General features: G+C 37.6%; 2 protein-coding genes across 4 annotated transcripts; both read right to left on the bottom strand.

The window, feature by feature from the left end:
* Positions 1-48: 48 nt before the first annotated feature.
* Positions 49-8,003, bottom strand: LOC128242924 (vacuolar protein sorting-associated protein 4-like). Of its 3 annotated transcripts, none has more exons than XM_052960360.1 (9): positions 7,864-8,003; positions 6,911-6,978; positions 6,243-6,400; positions 5,473-5,594; positions 5,082-5,233; positions 4,735-4,903; positions 4,306-4,417; positions 2,856-3,002; positions 49-1,852 (listed from the first exon to the last, which is right to left on the bottom strand). In XM_052960360.1, coding segments are annotated over exons 1-9 (1,023 nt in total). In that variant the 5' UTR covers positions 7,866-8,003; the 3' UTR covers positions 49-1,759. The 3 variants fall into 3 exon arrangements, with proteins under 3 accessions (XP_052816320.1, XP_052816321.1, XP_052816322.1); XM_052960361.1 differs by having other exon boundaries at positions 6,243-6,397; XM_052960362.1 differs by lacking the exon at positions 6,911-6,978 and having other exon boundaries at positions 7,864-7,979.
* Positions 8,004-15,606: 7,603 nt separating this feature from the next.
* Positions 15,607-17,339, bottom strand: LOC128244265 (E3 ubiquitin-protein ligase TRIM33-like). The gene is made up of 2 exons (XM_052962282.1): positions 17,244-17,339; positions 15,607-16,401 (listed from the first exon to the last, which is right to left on the bottom strand). Exons 1-2 carry the CDS (start codon positions 17,337-17,339, stop codon positions 15,607-15,609), a joined length of 891 nt encoding a protein of 296 aa, XP_052818242.1.

Raw genomic sequence — 17,339 nt, 5'->3', positions numbered from 1 at the left:
CCGGCATTCACTCGACATTCACTCCCCACACGATGATGCACAGTACGTTATTGTTGATTTTTTTTAAAATTCATTTTCATAGCTCAAATGAACAACCGTATTGGTATTCAATATTTTTAATTGTGTGTTGATACTAAGCCCATATCACATGCATGTCAAAGACATGCATTTTACATGTTTCAATATATTAGTAGGTGTTGATGTAATTCCTGAATCCAAATATAATGCAAAATGCCAATTTCTGAATTAATAAAATCGATGTTCCAAACATAAATGTGAAAACAATTGATTGTCAGCTTCTATAGGTTTATGAAAACAACATGTTACTGCATCGGGGCTTTCTGGACCGGGCTTTTTTGTGTACTGGGCTTTTCAGGACCCTGGCCCTTTTCAACTGGACCTGTCTGGACCATGCCTTTTTGGTAGTGGGCATTTCTGGACAGGGCATTTTTGGTTTTAGTACTGGACCAGGCCTTTTCGGTACTTGGCCTTCCTGTACTGGGCCATTTTGGCACTGGGCCTTTCTAGACCGTTTTTTTTTTGGAACTGGGCTTTTCTGGACCGGTCCTTCCTGTGTGAGGTCTTTTTGGTACTGGACCAGGCTTTTCGGCACTGGGCCTTTTTGTACTGGGCCTTTCTGGAACGGGCCGTCTTGGTACTGGGCCTTTCTGATCAGGGCCTCTTTGGTACTGGGCCTTTTTGGACCAGGTCTTTTTTTTTACTGGGCCTTCTAGACAGGGCCCTTTTAGTACTAGGCTTTTCTGGACCGGGCCTTTTTGGTAGTGGGCCTTTTTAATACTGGGCCTTTCGGGACCTGGCCTTTTTGGTACTGGGCCTTCCTGTACGAGGTCTTTTGGTACTTGGCCTTGCTTACAAAAGAAGGCTTAGTTCTTCCAACGCAAAACGGAATCCATTTATTTCATAAGTGAAACAAAATTTCAATTAATATACTGGCCGTTCATGTACAGCTATTGGAAGCATCTTGGAGACTGAAACGTGATAATTAGAGCAGGTCTCAATGAAGTTCATATGTAATAGTTAATTATTAGGCCATCTTATTAAATGATCATCTAACTGTCTTAGAAAACTACTCCATTGTCAACGCAAACTGACGAAGGGAGTGTTGATCGGATGAGTGGCAGTAAGCGGACCTTAAACACCCGCAAAGTTGATATTCTTAATGACTAATTCCAGTACTTCAAGATTGCCTTTATGCAATTTTATTGGTTGATAACGTTGTATTCTTATCATTATCATTACAAGTATCCGATTGTATACTATATAGTTAGTGTACATAGTGCTGCTACTGCTAGTGTTAAGTCATGCCAGTGTACACATATGTCTAGTGTCTAGTTACACATCTAAGACTCGGGGATGATCTAATTTAGGATTATTCCTGATTATTATCAGGATTAAGAGCTTGGCATACGCATCAGAAATGGTTGAAAGTATCTTAAAATAGATGTTAATGTCTTAAGGCTGTCTCCCTCATTCGTCAATTAAATCTTCGGGATTTATATTTTTGGTACATTATCATATCCGTGTTAATTCAAACTCACATTTATTATCATGAAATGGTATCTCCAGACTTGAGTCCACATTTAGTTCTGATTTATTTCCTCCTCAAATTTCTGGAATATGCTAGAAATGGCCCAACATCTGAAAATCTGCACGGTCACTATTCGTGGAATTATTGAGATTCAAAACGAGGAAAACACATGAGGTCCATTATTATCACATTGGATAATCTTTTTGCAATTCAATATTTGTTTTCATCAAACTCGTCGAATTTCCGTAGTTCATCTTGTGAAATTGTTGGCTTTGTTTTCTCAAGGCATTTGAGTACATCCTCCTGAAATAGACAGGCAGCTTTAAAGTTTACCAGTACGGAGGAACCGAGGTGACAGTTCAACTTCACGATTTCATTGTTGAAATCGCGAGTTTTTGAAGTTAAATAAGTGTATTTGTGAAGAAAAGGCGGGAAGAAAAATCATGAATTCGTGAAGTTCAAATGTCACCACGGGTCTTTCTTACATGTGAATATAATACCGATAATACCTTTTAGCTCCTTCAATGGGAAGCCATAGTGTCCATTGTTTGTCCGTTTATCATTCACAATTTTATTAACAGGAATAAAACAGGTCTACGACAGAAATTCGGGGAAATTGTAGGACAATTGTGGGAGAGTCGTACGAATTTCAGGTTTTTTGTGACGAACATTCCTGCTCTAGTCTCCAGTTTTGAACATGTTACTTCAGTATTTTCTTAATGACGTCAGGCTTATTTTGAAGGTCTGTCGTGCAATGCCCTTCGACATCCTACAACCGTTTAACGATATACTTTGATATTTGAGTCTCCAGAATCGGACTTTCCAACGATAGTCCCACGATTGTCCTACGTTGAACCCACAACAGTCCGACTAATGTCCTATGTCTTGTTACACATTCGCTCGTCATTCCCGTCAATGTCGTGTATCTATACATACTTACGATCTGACTACGACAGCCTTGACCTGCTCTTCCTCAACACTCGTGCGACACATTTCATATAATGTGAACGCTGCCACGCAACCTCCACCTCTCTCTAACCTACGTCATTTCCCCCTGTCGTCGCTTGCCAAATTAGCGTAAATTCAAATGTATCATACAATGTATGTTCCAAAAAGCATACTGTAGTTGCATGTTCGACTATAAAATTTATAGAAATGAACATTTATGAAGAAATTTAGGGCCGTATTCATAAAGAAACTTAGTCAACATGTTTAACTTGGTTCATCATGTTATATCTTAGAAAAATATCGTGATTGATCGTTAACATATTAGAGCTAAACTATGGCCTCAAAGACAATCAATTACCATGTTAACGGGAAGAGGCCCCAACGAATGTTCTGGAATCTCGGTCCAGGTCATTTCCATGGCAACAGGGTCATCGGGTGCACACGGGATGTACATGTACATATCGTCCTCGGAGCATGTGGTCTCCTCTAGTTGAGACTTGTTTACCTGAAACGGGCAGTACATGTATATTCAGTGTGAGTTTGTTTGAAATCCCTTGGCCATCTTCTCTGAAATATGCCGGTGCTTTAGTAAAATAAGTTGGTAAGCTTAAAATGGTGGTGACGATTACAAAGTTCCTGTCTCTATTTACTTTATGTCTAGTGTCAGACAGTCGTCAATTTGCCTGAAAAATAAGAAAGCAGCACACAGTCTGTTTATTCTGTGTAGTCTGTGTTTGATTCGGTTTTATACTACGCCATCTACTTGCAGCGTAGTTAAATATAAAAATTCTGCATTGAAAGACGCCATTAAATAATTCCCCTATACTCTGTATAGTCAATTTACCAATTTGCACGCGAGATAACACTGGGGTCAAGTGTCTTATGTCCCCTAAAACTGTTTATAGGGAGAAAGTTCAACGTGTGTACTAAACGGCGTTACCTTTTTATAAGAAAAATAAAATTGGTTGAACGTAACCGCTGTGTATTCAGTTCATTGAAGTAGTTCGTAAATTTTTGAATTATATCATTTATGACATGCAGTGTTTTAGAATTGTATTTATTGATCTAAGTTTAAATTGATTGTCAGTGAAGTATATTATTGCAAACATAATTAAGATTTCAAAAGCGTAAAGTCATAAAGTTTAACTGCTAAATAAAATTACTACGCGATCTACTTGCAGCGGACTCAAACGTACCTCTTTTTGAGTATGTAAACCGTCCAAAATACATCCGAGGTTGTTTTCGATAAAAATGGCTGAGGAGCTCCAAATGTTTTAATTACCGGTCCGCTCAGTATAACCATAACCGGTGACCGAGTACAGAAAAATGTGGTGAAAATGTAAATAAACAAGTAGATCAAGCAGATCCAGCATGGTTGACATGTTTATGTCACACCATTCAAGTTCAAAGTCTATACAGATGGAAAGTAGCCAATGGTATGAGATGGTATAATCATGGTTTGATTAAATACTCTGTAATCACTTTTGAATTTGTGTAATCTGCCTTACATTCGAGGTAATTTGTAAGGAATATGGACAAGATGCTCCGATTGTTGTGTCAGTATAGTATTGTACAATGCAGATCTGCCCCAACACGTTATATTTTGAATGCACAAGTTTATAGTGTGTCTTAGTGACCTACATTCTTTCATACAATCCATCACAAAGAAAACCAACTTGGGTTACATAACAACACATTTGACACGAATGGAAACCATATACTGCAAACTGCCCATAATGAACACATTGTTTGACAGAATTACGTTTACTAGTGTCCAATTTACTAGTATTTCATGACTGTAATGTCACCTTTTTAAAGTGTGTGGCGGCCTGGAGCCTGCGGACGGGTTCCATGGCGACATCACGCACAAGCACTACGAGGTCGGACCCGCTGAACCCCGCGCACCGGGAACTAAGGCTCCTGCATAGTGATATTAATAGGTGATATAAAAATTATATCATGATGATATATTGAGACATTCTTAGAATTTACTAGGACTATATATGCGATTTATATGGCTCCAGCATGTCTGATTTACTAAACAACTCGCATCTAGCGCTGCTTCTAATAAAGCTTACAAGGATGAGAGTGAAACGGTGTCCAATGAATGCTAGTCCCTTTGATTTGCATTGTATTCTTAAATGTTATTTCAAACTTAAATATGTGCAGAGAAAAACGTATGTACCAGAACATACGAAATACACCGATATGAATATGTATGACAAACAGCCACAAACCGGAGGTGCTCCTGCGTGAGCGTGTGGTCCATGGAGCGGAGCTGGGCGCCTAGTATGTCCGTCCGTGCGTCCGTGTCAGGAAGAGGCATATACAGCCGTTTGCTGAATCGCTTCAACAACGCCAGGTTAATGGCCCAGGGCGCATGGGTGAGGCCTACCACAAACACATCTAAAAAAAACACTACAGGCGTAGATAAAATAGAGCTTTGAATGGCTTGTCGCCTCACAGTGTTTTAACATAGGCATGAATGGAATTCACCTAAAAATCCTGAATATTGCATTTTTAACTTGCCGGATCATAGTGTACTCAGTAGTTATGCTTTATAAAAACACCCAGGATAACTCACTGTTTTGGAGCTGTGAAAAGCCGATCAACATTTCATTGCATGCACTCCTGTTCTGGTCGTTCTCCGAGTCTGAGCCGATCACCTCAATATCGTCCAGAAATATGATGGCCGGCTCCCGGGACTGGGCTGCCGAAAATAGAGCCCGCAATTTCCTAAATTGAAACACAGTGTTTGCCAGAACAGTTTTTATTAAGTAACTTTCAAACTTATACTTTTATCTTTCATTTGAATATAACTGTTACCTGAACTTTCGTTTAAATATGTACATAATTATTAACTTGCATCGATTCCAGAAGTCATATATCCTACTTTTGACGTGTTTACCCTGTTACCACCGAATACCAGAATTAAGCAAAGGAAAATTACATTCTTAAGCACTTGGTTTTCTTACTCTTCCGGATCGCCTGAATACTTTCCGAGAAGGTCCCATGCGTGAACGTAGAAGCAGGTGACGTCTCTTCCGGCCTCCGTCTGAAGAGCACGCGCAAGAAGCGTCTTTCCGGTTCCTGGAGCCTGCAAGTATGCCGCCCATTCATGATTTACCATACGTTTAAAGAGATGTGTTACGTGTACATTAGTGTATAGAAGAGCCTTAAAGCTGCACTCTCACAGATTTACCGTTTTTCCACCTTTTTTATTTTTTTGTCTTGAACTTAGCATTTTTTTGCGTAAATATCTGCTAACCAGTGATGAAAGACTGCTGACAAAATATCAGATCGCAGATTTATCTGCTTACCAGTGATGAAAGACTACTGACAAAATATAAGATCGCAGATTTTCATATTTCCATTCCAAATATAATGTTTTATGGCTTAAACCGTTACTAACGATTTAAGAAAAATGCATAAAACATCAATTTTGAGACGAAAATATGAAAAGCTGCGATCTGATCTTTTGTCAGCAGTCTTTTGTCACTGGTTTGCAGATATTTACGCAAAAATTTGCTCGTTCCAAGTTGTCAAAACGTTCAATCTGTGATAGTGCAGCTTTAAAGAAATGGAACGACACAAATGTTTATATCTAACATCACTTTATATAATACATTAAAAATTATAGTTAAGACACATTTCTATTGATACGTGAATCAATTAAGACTATAATTGTTATTTAAAATTATTACACACAAATAACATGATTCATGATATTGTCACCGGCACTGACCCCTAGTAACAGAATCCCTCTGTGTGGGACCCGCATGCCCTTGAACAAGGCGGGGAACTTGAGGGGCAGCAGGATGCATTCCTTCAGGGCGTCTTTTACATCCTGGGCTCCCTTTACGTCTGTCCATTCCACCCGATGTTCAGGCATCTCGAATTCTGCTAAATTTGTAATTGTAATCGATGGTATACAAGTAATCTTTTACCCCATCCTCGGCTGCCCAGCGTATCATAACCTATACTATGTTATGACACGCTTGGCTGCCGAGGATGCTTTTACCTCAGACATGACATATACAACTGTTTGCAAGTGAGCTTAGTAATTTAAGATTTTGAAGCCGGGAAATATCCAAAATCTATGGCCTGGCAATCGACTTCTCACATCAAAGAAACATCACACGCGATTTGAAGTATTATTTCATTATCAAAGAGACTTTAGTACTAAAGAGGCGGTCTCAATCCAACGTGAAGGATCTATACATGTACAGATTGCATTGGTTTTACTTCAACCGGCCAATTAAATCGTAGCTTAAAATTGCGCTCTAAAGAAATGAGCAGTTACAAACAAAACGATTAACTTATTTTCAAAATATGTAGAATTAAAACAGAATTATAATTATCATATGTCTTGCAAAATTGCTATGATTTTCTGAGTAATAACACGAATATTACCTAAAATACTTGCATCGTCGTCATGATCGGCGCTGATTTCTATAGGGGCCGTTTTATGTTCGCCCTCCCTTCAAATATTTCAGCCACATTACCATTGGTACGGTTTGATACATTGTTGGATTATTTACCACAGCAACATGCGGAATGTGTCGATTTATAAGATCTCAAAGGGAGATACATTTTTATTTATTCATATCAAAGCATTAAGTGAAATACAGTACTACAGGCTTAGCTATATATGAAACATAAAATTCAGTATGAATAACTACAATGTGAAATTATACTGCAGTATATCAAAATTTGTCTCCCTTAGTTACATTTAGGTAAGTAGGCAACGCGTTTTCTTGTTGAAAAAGAAAGTATTTACCAATTCATGAAACATATAACATTCATAAAATTACATCTCTTTATTAAGTGTCCGAAAAATGTATTGAATGTTATTTAATCATCATATGAGTCAAAAAATAATTTCAATTTATGCTGATATTCAAAGGTGTTAGTATTCTTCTTTAAGTGAAAACTTTACTTATAAATGAACTGTATATAACATGCACTATTTTTTGTCTCCAATCATAAATGGGGGTTGTTTTTCTTCGCTAAGCCCAAATGCATATTATGATAAAGTGTGTATAACTTGCATACACATACACATTCATGTTGCATAATGAAGATTGCTTTTATACTCCAGTCACAGGCGTCTGAATCAGTGTTTGTCACTAAAATGTTGATTCGAACCATTTTGGGTACATAAAATGAGATAAACAACACATCTGAAGATGTTTAGTGCCTTTGATATATGTGTATATGTATATATATATATATTTTGTAATATCAACATATTAGTGGCAATAAGTGATTCAGACGCCTGTGACACCACTATCATAAATTGCGATATTTATAATTCATTAAGTTAGATTAATCTGAGCTACAAATATAAGAACTTATAAGCTTACATATTTTTTAAACTTGCAGACTCCTCTTCAAAGAATGTCACTCTTATGATCCGTATTATGAAGCAATAGGTTTGTGTTTACATGTTAAAATAGCAACGAAAGCAGGTCATACAGTATGGCAGAATGCATGTGATACTGAGGTTATCAGCTAAATATAGGATACATGTATATTTGGAAAACCAATACATGTAGAATATTAGCATACGAAATTGTTAATAAATGTCATAAGGGTGATTATGATGGTTAGAAACTTAACCCGTTTGAGGGATTCATAGCAGAATAGAAGTTTAATCCGTTTTAGAATGAAAAATTCATAGCAGGGGTAATAAAGACTTGAAACGCTTGAGAACGTACGAGAAATTCTAAGCAGCTTAATTTAGTAGCTTAACCTTTTTGAGTACGAGGAATTCATAGCAGATTTAGAGTCTTAACTCGTTTTAGTATGAGGGATTCATAGCACAGTTAGACGATTAATCAGTCCCTCTTTGAAGGATTAATAGCAAGGTTAAAGGCGTTACCCGTTTACGTATGATTGAGAAATTCAAAGCAGGGTTTAAGTCTCAATCAGTTTGAGTATGAGGGATTCATAGCAGTATTAGAGGCTTAATCTGTTTGAATATGAGGGATTCATAGCCGGGTTAGAGGCTTAACCCGTTTGAGAATGAGGGATTCATAGCCGGGTTAGAGGCTTAATCCGTTTGAGTATGAGGGATTCATAGCCGGGTTAGAGGCTTCACCCGTTTGAGTATGAGGGATTCATAGCAGTATTAGAGGCTTAATCTGTTTGAATATGAGGGATTCACAGCAGGGTTAGAGGCTCAACCCGTTTGAGTATGAGGGATTTATAGCCGGTTAGAGGCTTAATCCGTCTGAGTATGAGGGATTCATAGCAGTATTAGAGGCTTAATCCGTTTGAGTATGAGGGACTCATAGCCGGGTTAGAGGCTTAATCTGTTTGTGTATGAGGGATTCACAGCAGGGTTAGAGGCTCAACCGTTTGAGTATGGGGGATTCATAGCCGTGTTAGAAGCTTTACCCGTCTGAGTATGAGGGATTCATAGCCGTGTTAGAGGCTTAATCCGTTTTAGTTTTAGGGATTCACAGCAGGGTAAGAAGCTTAACCCTTTTGTGTATAAAGGAGTCATAGCAGGTTAGAAGTTTAATCTGTTTGACTATGAGAGATTTATAGCAGAGTTCGAGGCTTAATCCATTTGGCTAATAGAGATTCACAGCATTGTTTATAAAAAAATCAAATATATTAATTTGCATGAGGGTTCACTTTGTGTACATGTTATGACTGATTATTTTAGAAATGACCAGGGCGGCCAAAAAAGGGATAGTACCATTATCAACTTCAAGTTACTTCTTACTTTTTGATGGAATGCCAAATCTACATACACTGAACTATACATATAGGCATCTTCAACTCCATAAAAGAGAGCTCCAAAGTTTTGATCAATAAATTGAAAAATAGACAATTTACGATATCTCCAAATAAACACTATCTCTTTAATTGAATTACAGCTATATCCGAATCAATCTTAAATGTCTCTTCTTCAATTGGAGATATATTCAAAACATTGTTATATATTTTGTTGTGTCACATTTTGCCGAAGTATTGTTCTCAACATTCATTAACAGAACATCCACTTTAATGACCCACCCTGCATTTAACAAAAAAGAAAACATTCGACCACACAGAGAGAACGTAGAATGCTTTCATGTTACTGAGCTCAAAGTGATGGTCAGGGAGATCGATGAGCGTGTCACTGAAACCGTAACCGCCTCACATTTTCTCTCTTTGAAATATGAAGAAAACAAACAAGAACTGAAACATATCAAATATAGTTGGGTATGTCAAGGTATATCACGTTCGACTTTCCGTACTGTCCGGTATGGCATGGCCAGGGAAGATCAAATAAACCTCGCCCGGTTATTCCACTATGACCAAGAGCGAGAGAGGCTACGCACAGCAGATTTTGAAACAATAAAACCTATAAGAGAAGAATATCGCGATCGTGGCACAGTTAACGAACGTCGTCCGACTTGTCCGTTGTCATTTACGACGCCATGCATCGTGTCGTGCGATGAAGACCGGAAATACGTCAAATATGGAGAGGAAAACGGCAGCCACTACAACCCCGGTCGGGGGAGACCAGGGATTTCAAAAGGAGTGTGTTATTTACATGGTATCCTATAACGTTCATAGAATCGACTTTAACGCAAGTTGATAAGTTGTTTGGGTCTACCCTAACTATTTTTCCGAAATGCATAAAAGTACTAAAAAATGCGCCCGCACCTAGAATTGTGCCGAGCCTTGATCATGATTTAAACTCTGGAAACAAAAATAAGAATGGCTTTACAGAGAATTTGCCAAGTGGTTTATAGTTGCCCTTTGGTACTCTACTGACTCCTGAGGTGAACTGTTGTGTAAACAGCATCAGCTTTCCACGACTTGATTTACAAAATGCATGTTAGAGAAGTAGATTATTTGGTAATGTAGCAATGTTCAGATTTCATGTCCTCGGGTCCTGTATCTTTCGCATAGAGTGCTGGTGCATTCACATCTATTTTTCCCTAATGTCAACTCCTCATTGCTTAACAATGTATAAATATATGATATAAGGTATGTAATTTACAGATTACTCAAAATAAAACTTGGTTTTTATCATATTTTCAGATAACTTTTTGGTGAGACAAATACAGGAACATGTACCTTAAAATCCAGCATTGGAATTAAAACTGCAATAACTGTGTATAACCACTTGTAAACTACATATGAGTAAACTCATAGTAAGCTGGTTGTTTTCTGCAAAATACATTCAAATTTCAAAAATCCATCATTTAAATACGCGTTAGACAGTTGTTCTGTAAACAAGACGAATTTGAATGTTTTAAAACACATTTATTAGTACACGGATGATATAGAAAACTGGTTACATAATACAGTATTATAACATACAATATATCAAATGGATTTTCGTAAAAAAATGAAATACCCCGACCCCTCACCTCTTCACCCAGAAATAATGAGACGCCTAATGTGACACTGGACTCGGGGAAATCGCAAATTTGATAACATGTGACGTCATGGCCACATTCATCCAATAATGAATGTTAAACTGTGTTTCATAAGGAGTAAAGAATTGTTCATACACATTTGAAAATCAAAATGTATTAACGATATTCAGCTATTTTCATGCTTTGTCGAAATAAAACTAGATTACATAAACTGTGAAAATAACATGGCAATAACCTTTTGTCAAAATCCGTAGGAAAGATAATCCGTGTAAAAACATTTTGACTGTCAATTTAAAAAAAAAGGTTTTTACATTGTAAGAATTCAAATAGAGAATGGATGTTAACATGGAACTTCTCATTTAAAAATGTTTTATTCTTATTTTAAAAATCTTTGCGTTAACGTTTAATGTCAATGTCTTTTAGTTATGTCAGCTTTAACACATTAAAATTAGGTAACTGGTTTATAATTGGAAAGCGAAAATTATCCCTTTTCATCTAAAACCTTGTGAAACACCTAGTTTGAACTTTTAAATGAGGAAATAATATACTCTTGATTTTTTTTTCTAAATATAATTTTGAATGTGGCAAACGTTTTGTACACTTATAGTAGAATTTATTGAACATTTAAATCAACAACACAAACACCTAAAATAATGCTTAGTTTAAATGTGTTGATAATACAATACTTACATTAATTCGTTAACCTTTTATTGCAAAAAGGATCTTCAAATTACGCTTAACAGTATTAGATATATTAACATGTCATTTAACATCATGATACAGATACCGCATTCCACTTTTGTTTCACATAAATATTGCATTTACTATTCAGTTGCTCAAAACTTATTGAATACATTGTAATTTCCGCCAGATACAGAATAATCACGACTGAAAAAGAAACACTGTCAGTTTCCATTAAATACACTCGGGGAGTCAGTAATGTACATCCCGACAACTATGGCACGTTTGTAAGGACAGAAGGACACAGAGCAGGGATTGGTCAATCCGTCCTTCTGTCCCAGTATTTCCGCCATCTTGCCGTCTCTCTCCGTCAGCAACATCACGTTCTGACTGCTAAATCCACACACGAGCAGTTGACCCGGACCTACCGCCACCACGGACGCGGGCTGTTTGAACTTCTTGTCACTGTACTCTCGTAGGGCCTTCCCGTCTAGAGACAGCTTGAGGACGGTGTGTGTATTTTCGTCAGACACGTACAGGGTCGGTGGTGTGGAAGCTGACACAGTCAGGTAATATGGGTTTAGGAAAAGCTGTTTTCCATCATATTTTTGAAATGTACTTATAATGTAACCATCCAATGTCATCACTTCAACACGCGGATTTGATACGAACGAAACGTAAAATCTATTGTTGTAATACGCAATACCACGACACTCAGATGATACTTTTATTTCCTTTCCACAAGACAACTGTCCTCCCGTTGTCGACAGAAGTTGTATCATGGATTTTGTCGGGAGAGTGACTGCGGCCTGGTCACCGGGGCACACACACGCCCCATGTATTGTCTGGCAGTTGGAGGCGGGAGGTGACTGTACGGGTGGTGAGGTCCACCAGTTTGACACTGCAGTTTCCGCAGTCACTCAGGAGGACGAGACCTGGAGAAATCAGGGCGGAGCCGGGGATACTGCATGTCTTCTTGTCAAGGGACGTTTTGACGTTGATATCTTCCTCCTTCCATGTCACAGTATAAATTTCAGGAACTGGAACTGAAACAAAATAAAGGACCAGATCATTTTTTTCACTTTCAGCTCGTGACAACGGTACAAACCTTATGTAAAAGTTTACAACTTTAACACACTATGTTTCAGGTAAACAAACAATACGTCGATCCGGTAATACACAGAAATTATTACATATGTTATGTTTGGAGTTTGTGCTTAACAATCATTTGATTAAATAGTTGACTGTTGCAGAGTCTGACCTTAAACAATGAACTTTAAAAGAATAGTCCTGTTTTACACATTTTTCACTGAGATCGCTGTTTCTTAAATAACTTATATGAAAACACTCTTTATCAGTAGGAGGGTTTCACTTAATTTTTTTTCTGTCGGAAATTGAAAATTATAATATTCTCGTAATATTGCTACTTTTGTGTATGTTTTGAAATTTATCCAGTTTTGAAAATAAACATGCAAAACAAAAATGTTGGTTTTTTGACACAATTATTCAGATCTAAGATTGTTGAAGTTAAACTACGATCTTTAAATAAAAAGTGTCCAAGGAAGATTGGATGTGGGGCAATCGGTCAATACAGAGCTTTGTTTTTTATTATTGGTTTAAGTCAGACAAATAAAGAGGTTGCTTCAATTTAAGTAGACCATCTAATATTCCAAAGCATGACCTAGTGATGGAAGGTATGGAAGTACGGCATTGGAACGTCTTCTTGAATTAAATGTTGTCGCACCAAATATACAAGTACAGCGCTCGAAACATAAAAGGTTAAATTTAACGGCATTTCTACGTGTATTTACTACCTTTAAATTTGAGAACAGTATCATTTTAAATATGAAGATGAATAAGAGCTGTCACAGTTAGTGACGAATGCCACCGAATTGCCATTTATTTCTACAGAGCATGCTACTTATATGCCTCCATTCAGTAAGAACTACCAATAAACCATTTACGCATGTACTGGCCTCATTGATGATGGTTGACGTCAAGTGTTGAAGAGTGTTGCAGTAGGAGCTGGGGACGTGTGGCATTATGAACAGATCACATTTACAAAGTATTTTAAACATGTATCAGTGCATGACAAGATTACAGCCCTGACATGACCAAATTTATCTCAGTGAATATTTGAAGCATTTTATAATGATCAACCTGAAAGTTTGACCTTGCCATTTGAGTTAATGATGTAGGCCTTGAACGTGACACGTTGTCTTAATGTGCCAAAAACATTCGCCAATACCTTTTTGACTGTCATAGTACATAAGTTTACCCGAGCACATCAAACTATACTATATAATTATATATGGTATATGCAGCATTTCATTATTACATGACCTGAAAGTGTGACATTGAACTTCGAGATAGATTCGTGGTTCTTATATACGGCGCATCACCTTTAGGCACTGAACACAGGTACCAACTTATTTAAAATGCTCCGTGCTTGTTAGAGCAATAGCCGGACAACACCATCTATATATTGTGTACGTATTTATGCATAATTTGCTTTTGGTTCAGATGGAAGTGTCACCTTAAACGTTGAAGTAGGGATGTGGATCTTACACGCGACATGTCGTATTTATGTACCGGGCACATGCTCCGAGTAATTTTAAAATCCATCGCTGAATAACTTAGTTACCGACCGGACAAGAACAACTGAATGTCCGGTTGGACGGACGGTGCGATTTAATGTGCCAACCAACAAGGCATAACAAGGCCGTGCATATACGATATGGATATCTGCGTGTATAAAACCCTCCACCCTCCGCCATGCGCACCGAATAATCCTTCCTTTTCTTCCGGAATTTTCAGCAACACATACTATTTTGAAAGAATGCGTACCACTCTGTTTACTGGAGAGTATTTTATATGAAGCCACCGAAAACTGCGTACCACCTAGGTGGATAACACCTTAATATTAAAACATTTGATGCATTTTATACGCTTTTTACATTTTTGCAAAGCTAGAAAGTGAATATAGAAGATAGTTCAGGTAATTTAATACAGAATCGTAAGATTTTAGCATTATGCTAAATGCACCTAACTATGATTTCCTTAAACGAAACATTTTCGTGACATGTTCCTGAACAACATAACGTCACTTTTCTGAATTTTTTTTTTTTTATTAAAATTGCTGACCAAAACCCGTTAATGAAACCCGTTTTGTCGATAATTGTTATGTCGATGACCTCATTATGTCGAACTATGTTTCACTATGCATATCTAAAGGTCCTGCAACGTTAGAAAATAGGTAATATCTATGTTTAAAAGTCACTTAATATTACATACACGCATTAGAAATACTGTAGCAATTATTTCAAATAATTACAAACTTATATGGGGGTCACTCAACATCTATAATAATGATTACTGCCAATGCTTTCTTTTGATAACAACGACATAACTATACGTCGGAAAGCTTAATGATTTGACAACGAATCACAATTCGATAACATTTAATTTGCACTAATGGCATCGAAACATGACATCAACGTCAGTCAGTGTTTGTACGTTAAACATGTAGCATATGAAAAATACGATTAATAACAAAACGTACGTTGTTTTAACGACTGTGTAAACCACACACATTCTGATGGTAAATGTTTATACGAAATGCATGTAAATGTAAAAGGTTTCTTGGCTAGCTCTCTTGACTATCAGTCAATCATTTGACTCCTACATGAAATGACAAAGAGTTGATACCTATGCCGCCCTCTGACTATGGTCGTTTCTAAATAGCTAAGTAGCTAAATTCATGGGCAAAGCTAACCGGCAAGCAAATTTCTTTGTGTTCCGTAATGTTGAACATGAGTGAACATGAACACAGAACACGACGCTAAGGCCATGGCATACGGAGAATATCCTGATTTTTAATTCAACATATATATGCTTTGGAAATGATATGTATATAACTATATTTATACGTACTTTCCCTACGGAACTCTCCCACAACGTCCAATGTTCCCATGCCCATGTTCGATCCCAGAAGACACTCCGTGTTCGAGTCCTTAGTAAACCGGAGCTTCCGGGCAATCATCAGGTCAGCCTTCTTCTCAATCTCGTCTTTGGTCTCATGTAGCACCTTCTGGGCTTCCTCGCTGCAACGTACCGCTGGTTCACCGATACGTGAGACGAAGACAGTTCCGTCCTCAAGGCCTCAAGGCCCGATTTCTTTGCCTCATAATCAGTCTTTAGATCAGTCAGCACGTTTTCATCCTCGGTCTTCACTTTCTGGAGGTTGTCAAGCAGTTCCTTCTCGCGCCGGTCCAGGTATGTGTTTATTTCTTTACGGAACATCCTCAGGCTTCTGATCTCATCCTTAGACTGATTCTTGACCTCTTCCAAAAGCTCTTCGACATTACTTATGTACCCAGATAGAATATCGTCTTCTTGTTTAATCCATGGTTCCAGCATTCTGAATTCGTTTCCGATGACAAATTCTTTAGCCACTTTGGCGATGTAATCGATTTTACAGCACCGATGGTCGAGCACGACACAGTCACCACAGCCAAGGTCTCCGTGGGTCGGGCAGTAAAACTTGATCATCTCCTTCGGATGAATTTTACAATACTCAGTGACGCCGATAGCTGACTGCTTGGTGGACGGGTAGAAGGACGGCATCTTGTCTTTTGAAAGCAAAACGTGAGCCTTTAAAATCTTCAATCGTTTATGGTACTCGATACATGGAGCACAGATGTACTCCTCGCAAGTCTGACAGAAGCCCTTGGCAACAGCGCGTTTACCGCCCTCTCCACATGGCTGACAGTAGACTGTGGCGTCAGCGGAACCCTTTTCAATGTCAGGGTCACCCCTCTTTGCGTGAACCTCCATCTATGGATACGAAATATATGAATCACTTACATGGTTGATACGAGTGAAAACGTATTCCTTTAGCTACCATCAATTCAACTAACAGACCTTTCAAGTAACAGACCTTACACATATATATATATTAATTTTTGTCAACAAATATTTTCTTCAAAAAGAATGCAGGAATTGAAATACTGTCTGATTTAGAGCTCCGTTACATTTCTTTCAATTACGTTGTTTTTGTTCTTATTCCCTCTCAAAACAGATAAACATGGTACATGTATAACGTCGGTTGTATCGAAAAATGCACAGAAAATACGTCAAAATAATGTTTACCTTGATTTAGGTGTTCGTTAGAACCAGCAAGAAAGTATTTTTTCACTGCTTTTATGACTTCATTAAGTTAAAACACGATAATTATTATAGACTTAAGATATTAATCATAACGACTCGGGACATCTATAAATGATAAGTGATACTAATATGCAAACCCGACCTTAGATTACTACTGTGAAGATAACACAAATAGATAGATATATGCATTTATTTCCCTAAATTATCTATAAGTGGTAACTCAAATCTCATATCACAAATTGCAATACGTAGATTTGTATATTTATCTGCTAATATAAATACTGACAACGTTTAAGTTTTCACAAACCCATATGGAAACATTTCTAAAACGTTTTTTTAGCGTTTTAGCATCACTATTCCCCCGCCGTCCCTTATTATTCTCACCCTCCCCTCCATATCTACTACCCCCTTTTACTCACCCTATACATCTTTTCTTCTGGAATCTCATTTTCTCGTTTCAATTTTTTCTCTCAATCTTCCACTTCCCTCCGTAATTTCCCTCACTTTACCCTTCCCATTTTCATATCCAATATCTGTCTCTCTCCTTTTACCCTATTCATATCCAACTCCATTCTCAATCTCCCTTTCCGTAGGTCATCTCCCAT

Source organism: Mya arenaria, chromosome 8, assembly GCF_026914265.1.
Source record: "Mya arenaria isolate MELC-2E11 chromosome 8, ASM2691426v1".
NCBI classification, from domain to species: domain Eukaryota; kingdom Metazoa; phylum Mollusca; class Bivalvia; order Myida; family Myidae; genus Mya; species Mya arenaria.
This window is presented reverse-complemented; position numbering and strand designations above follow the sequence as displayed.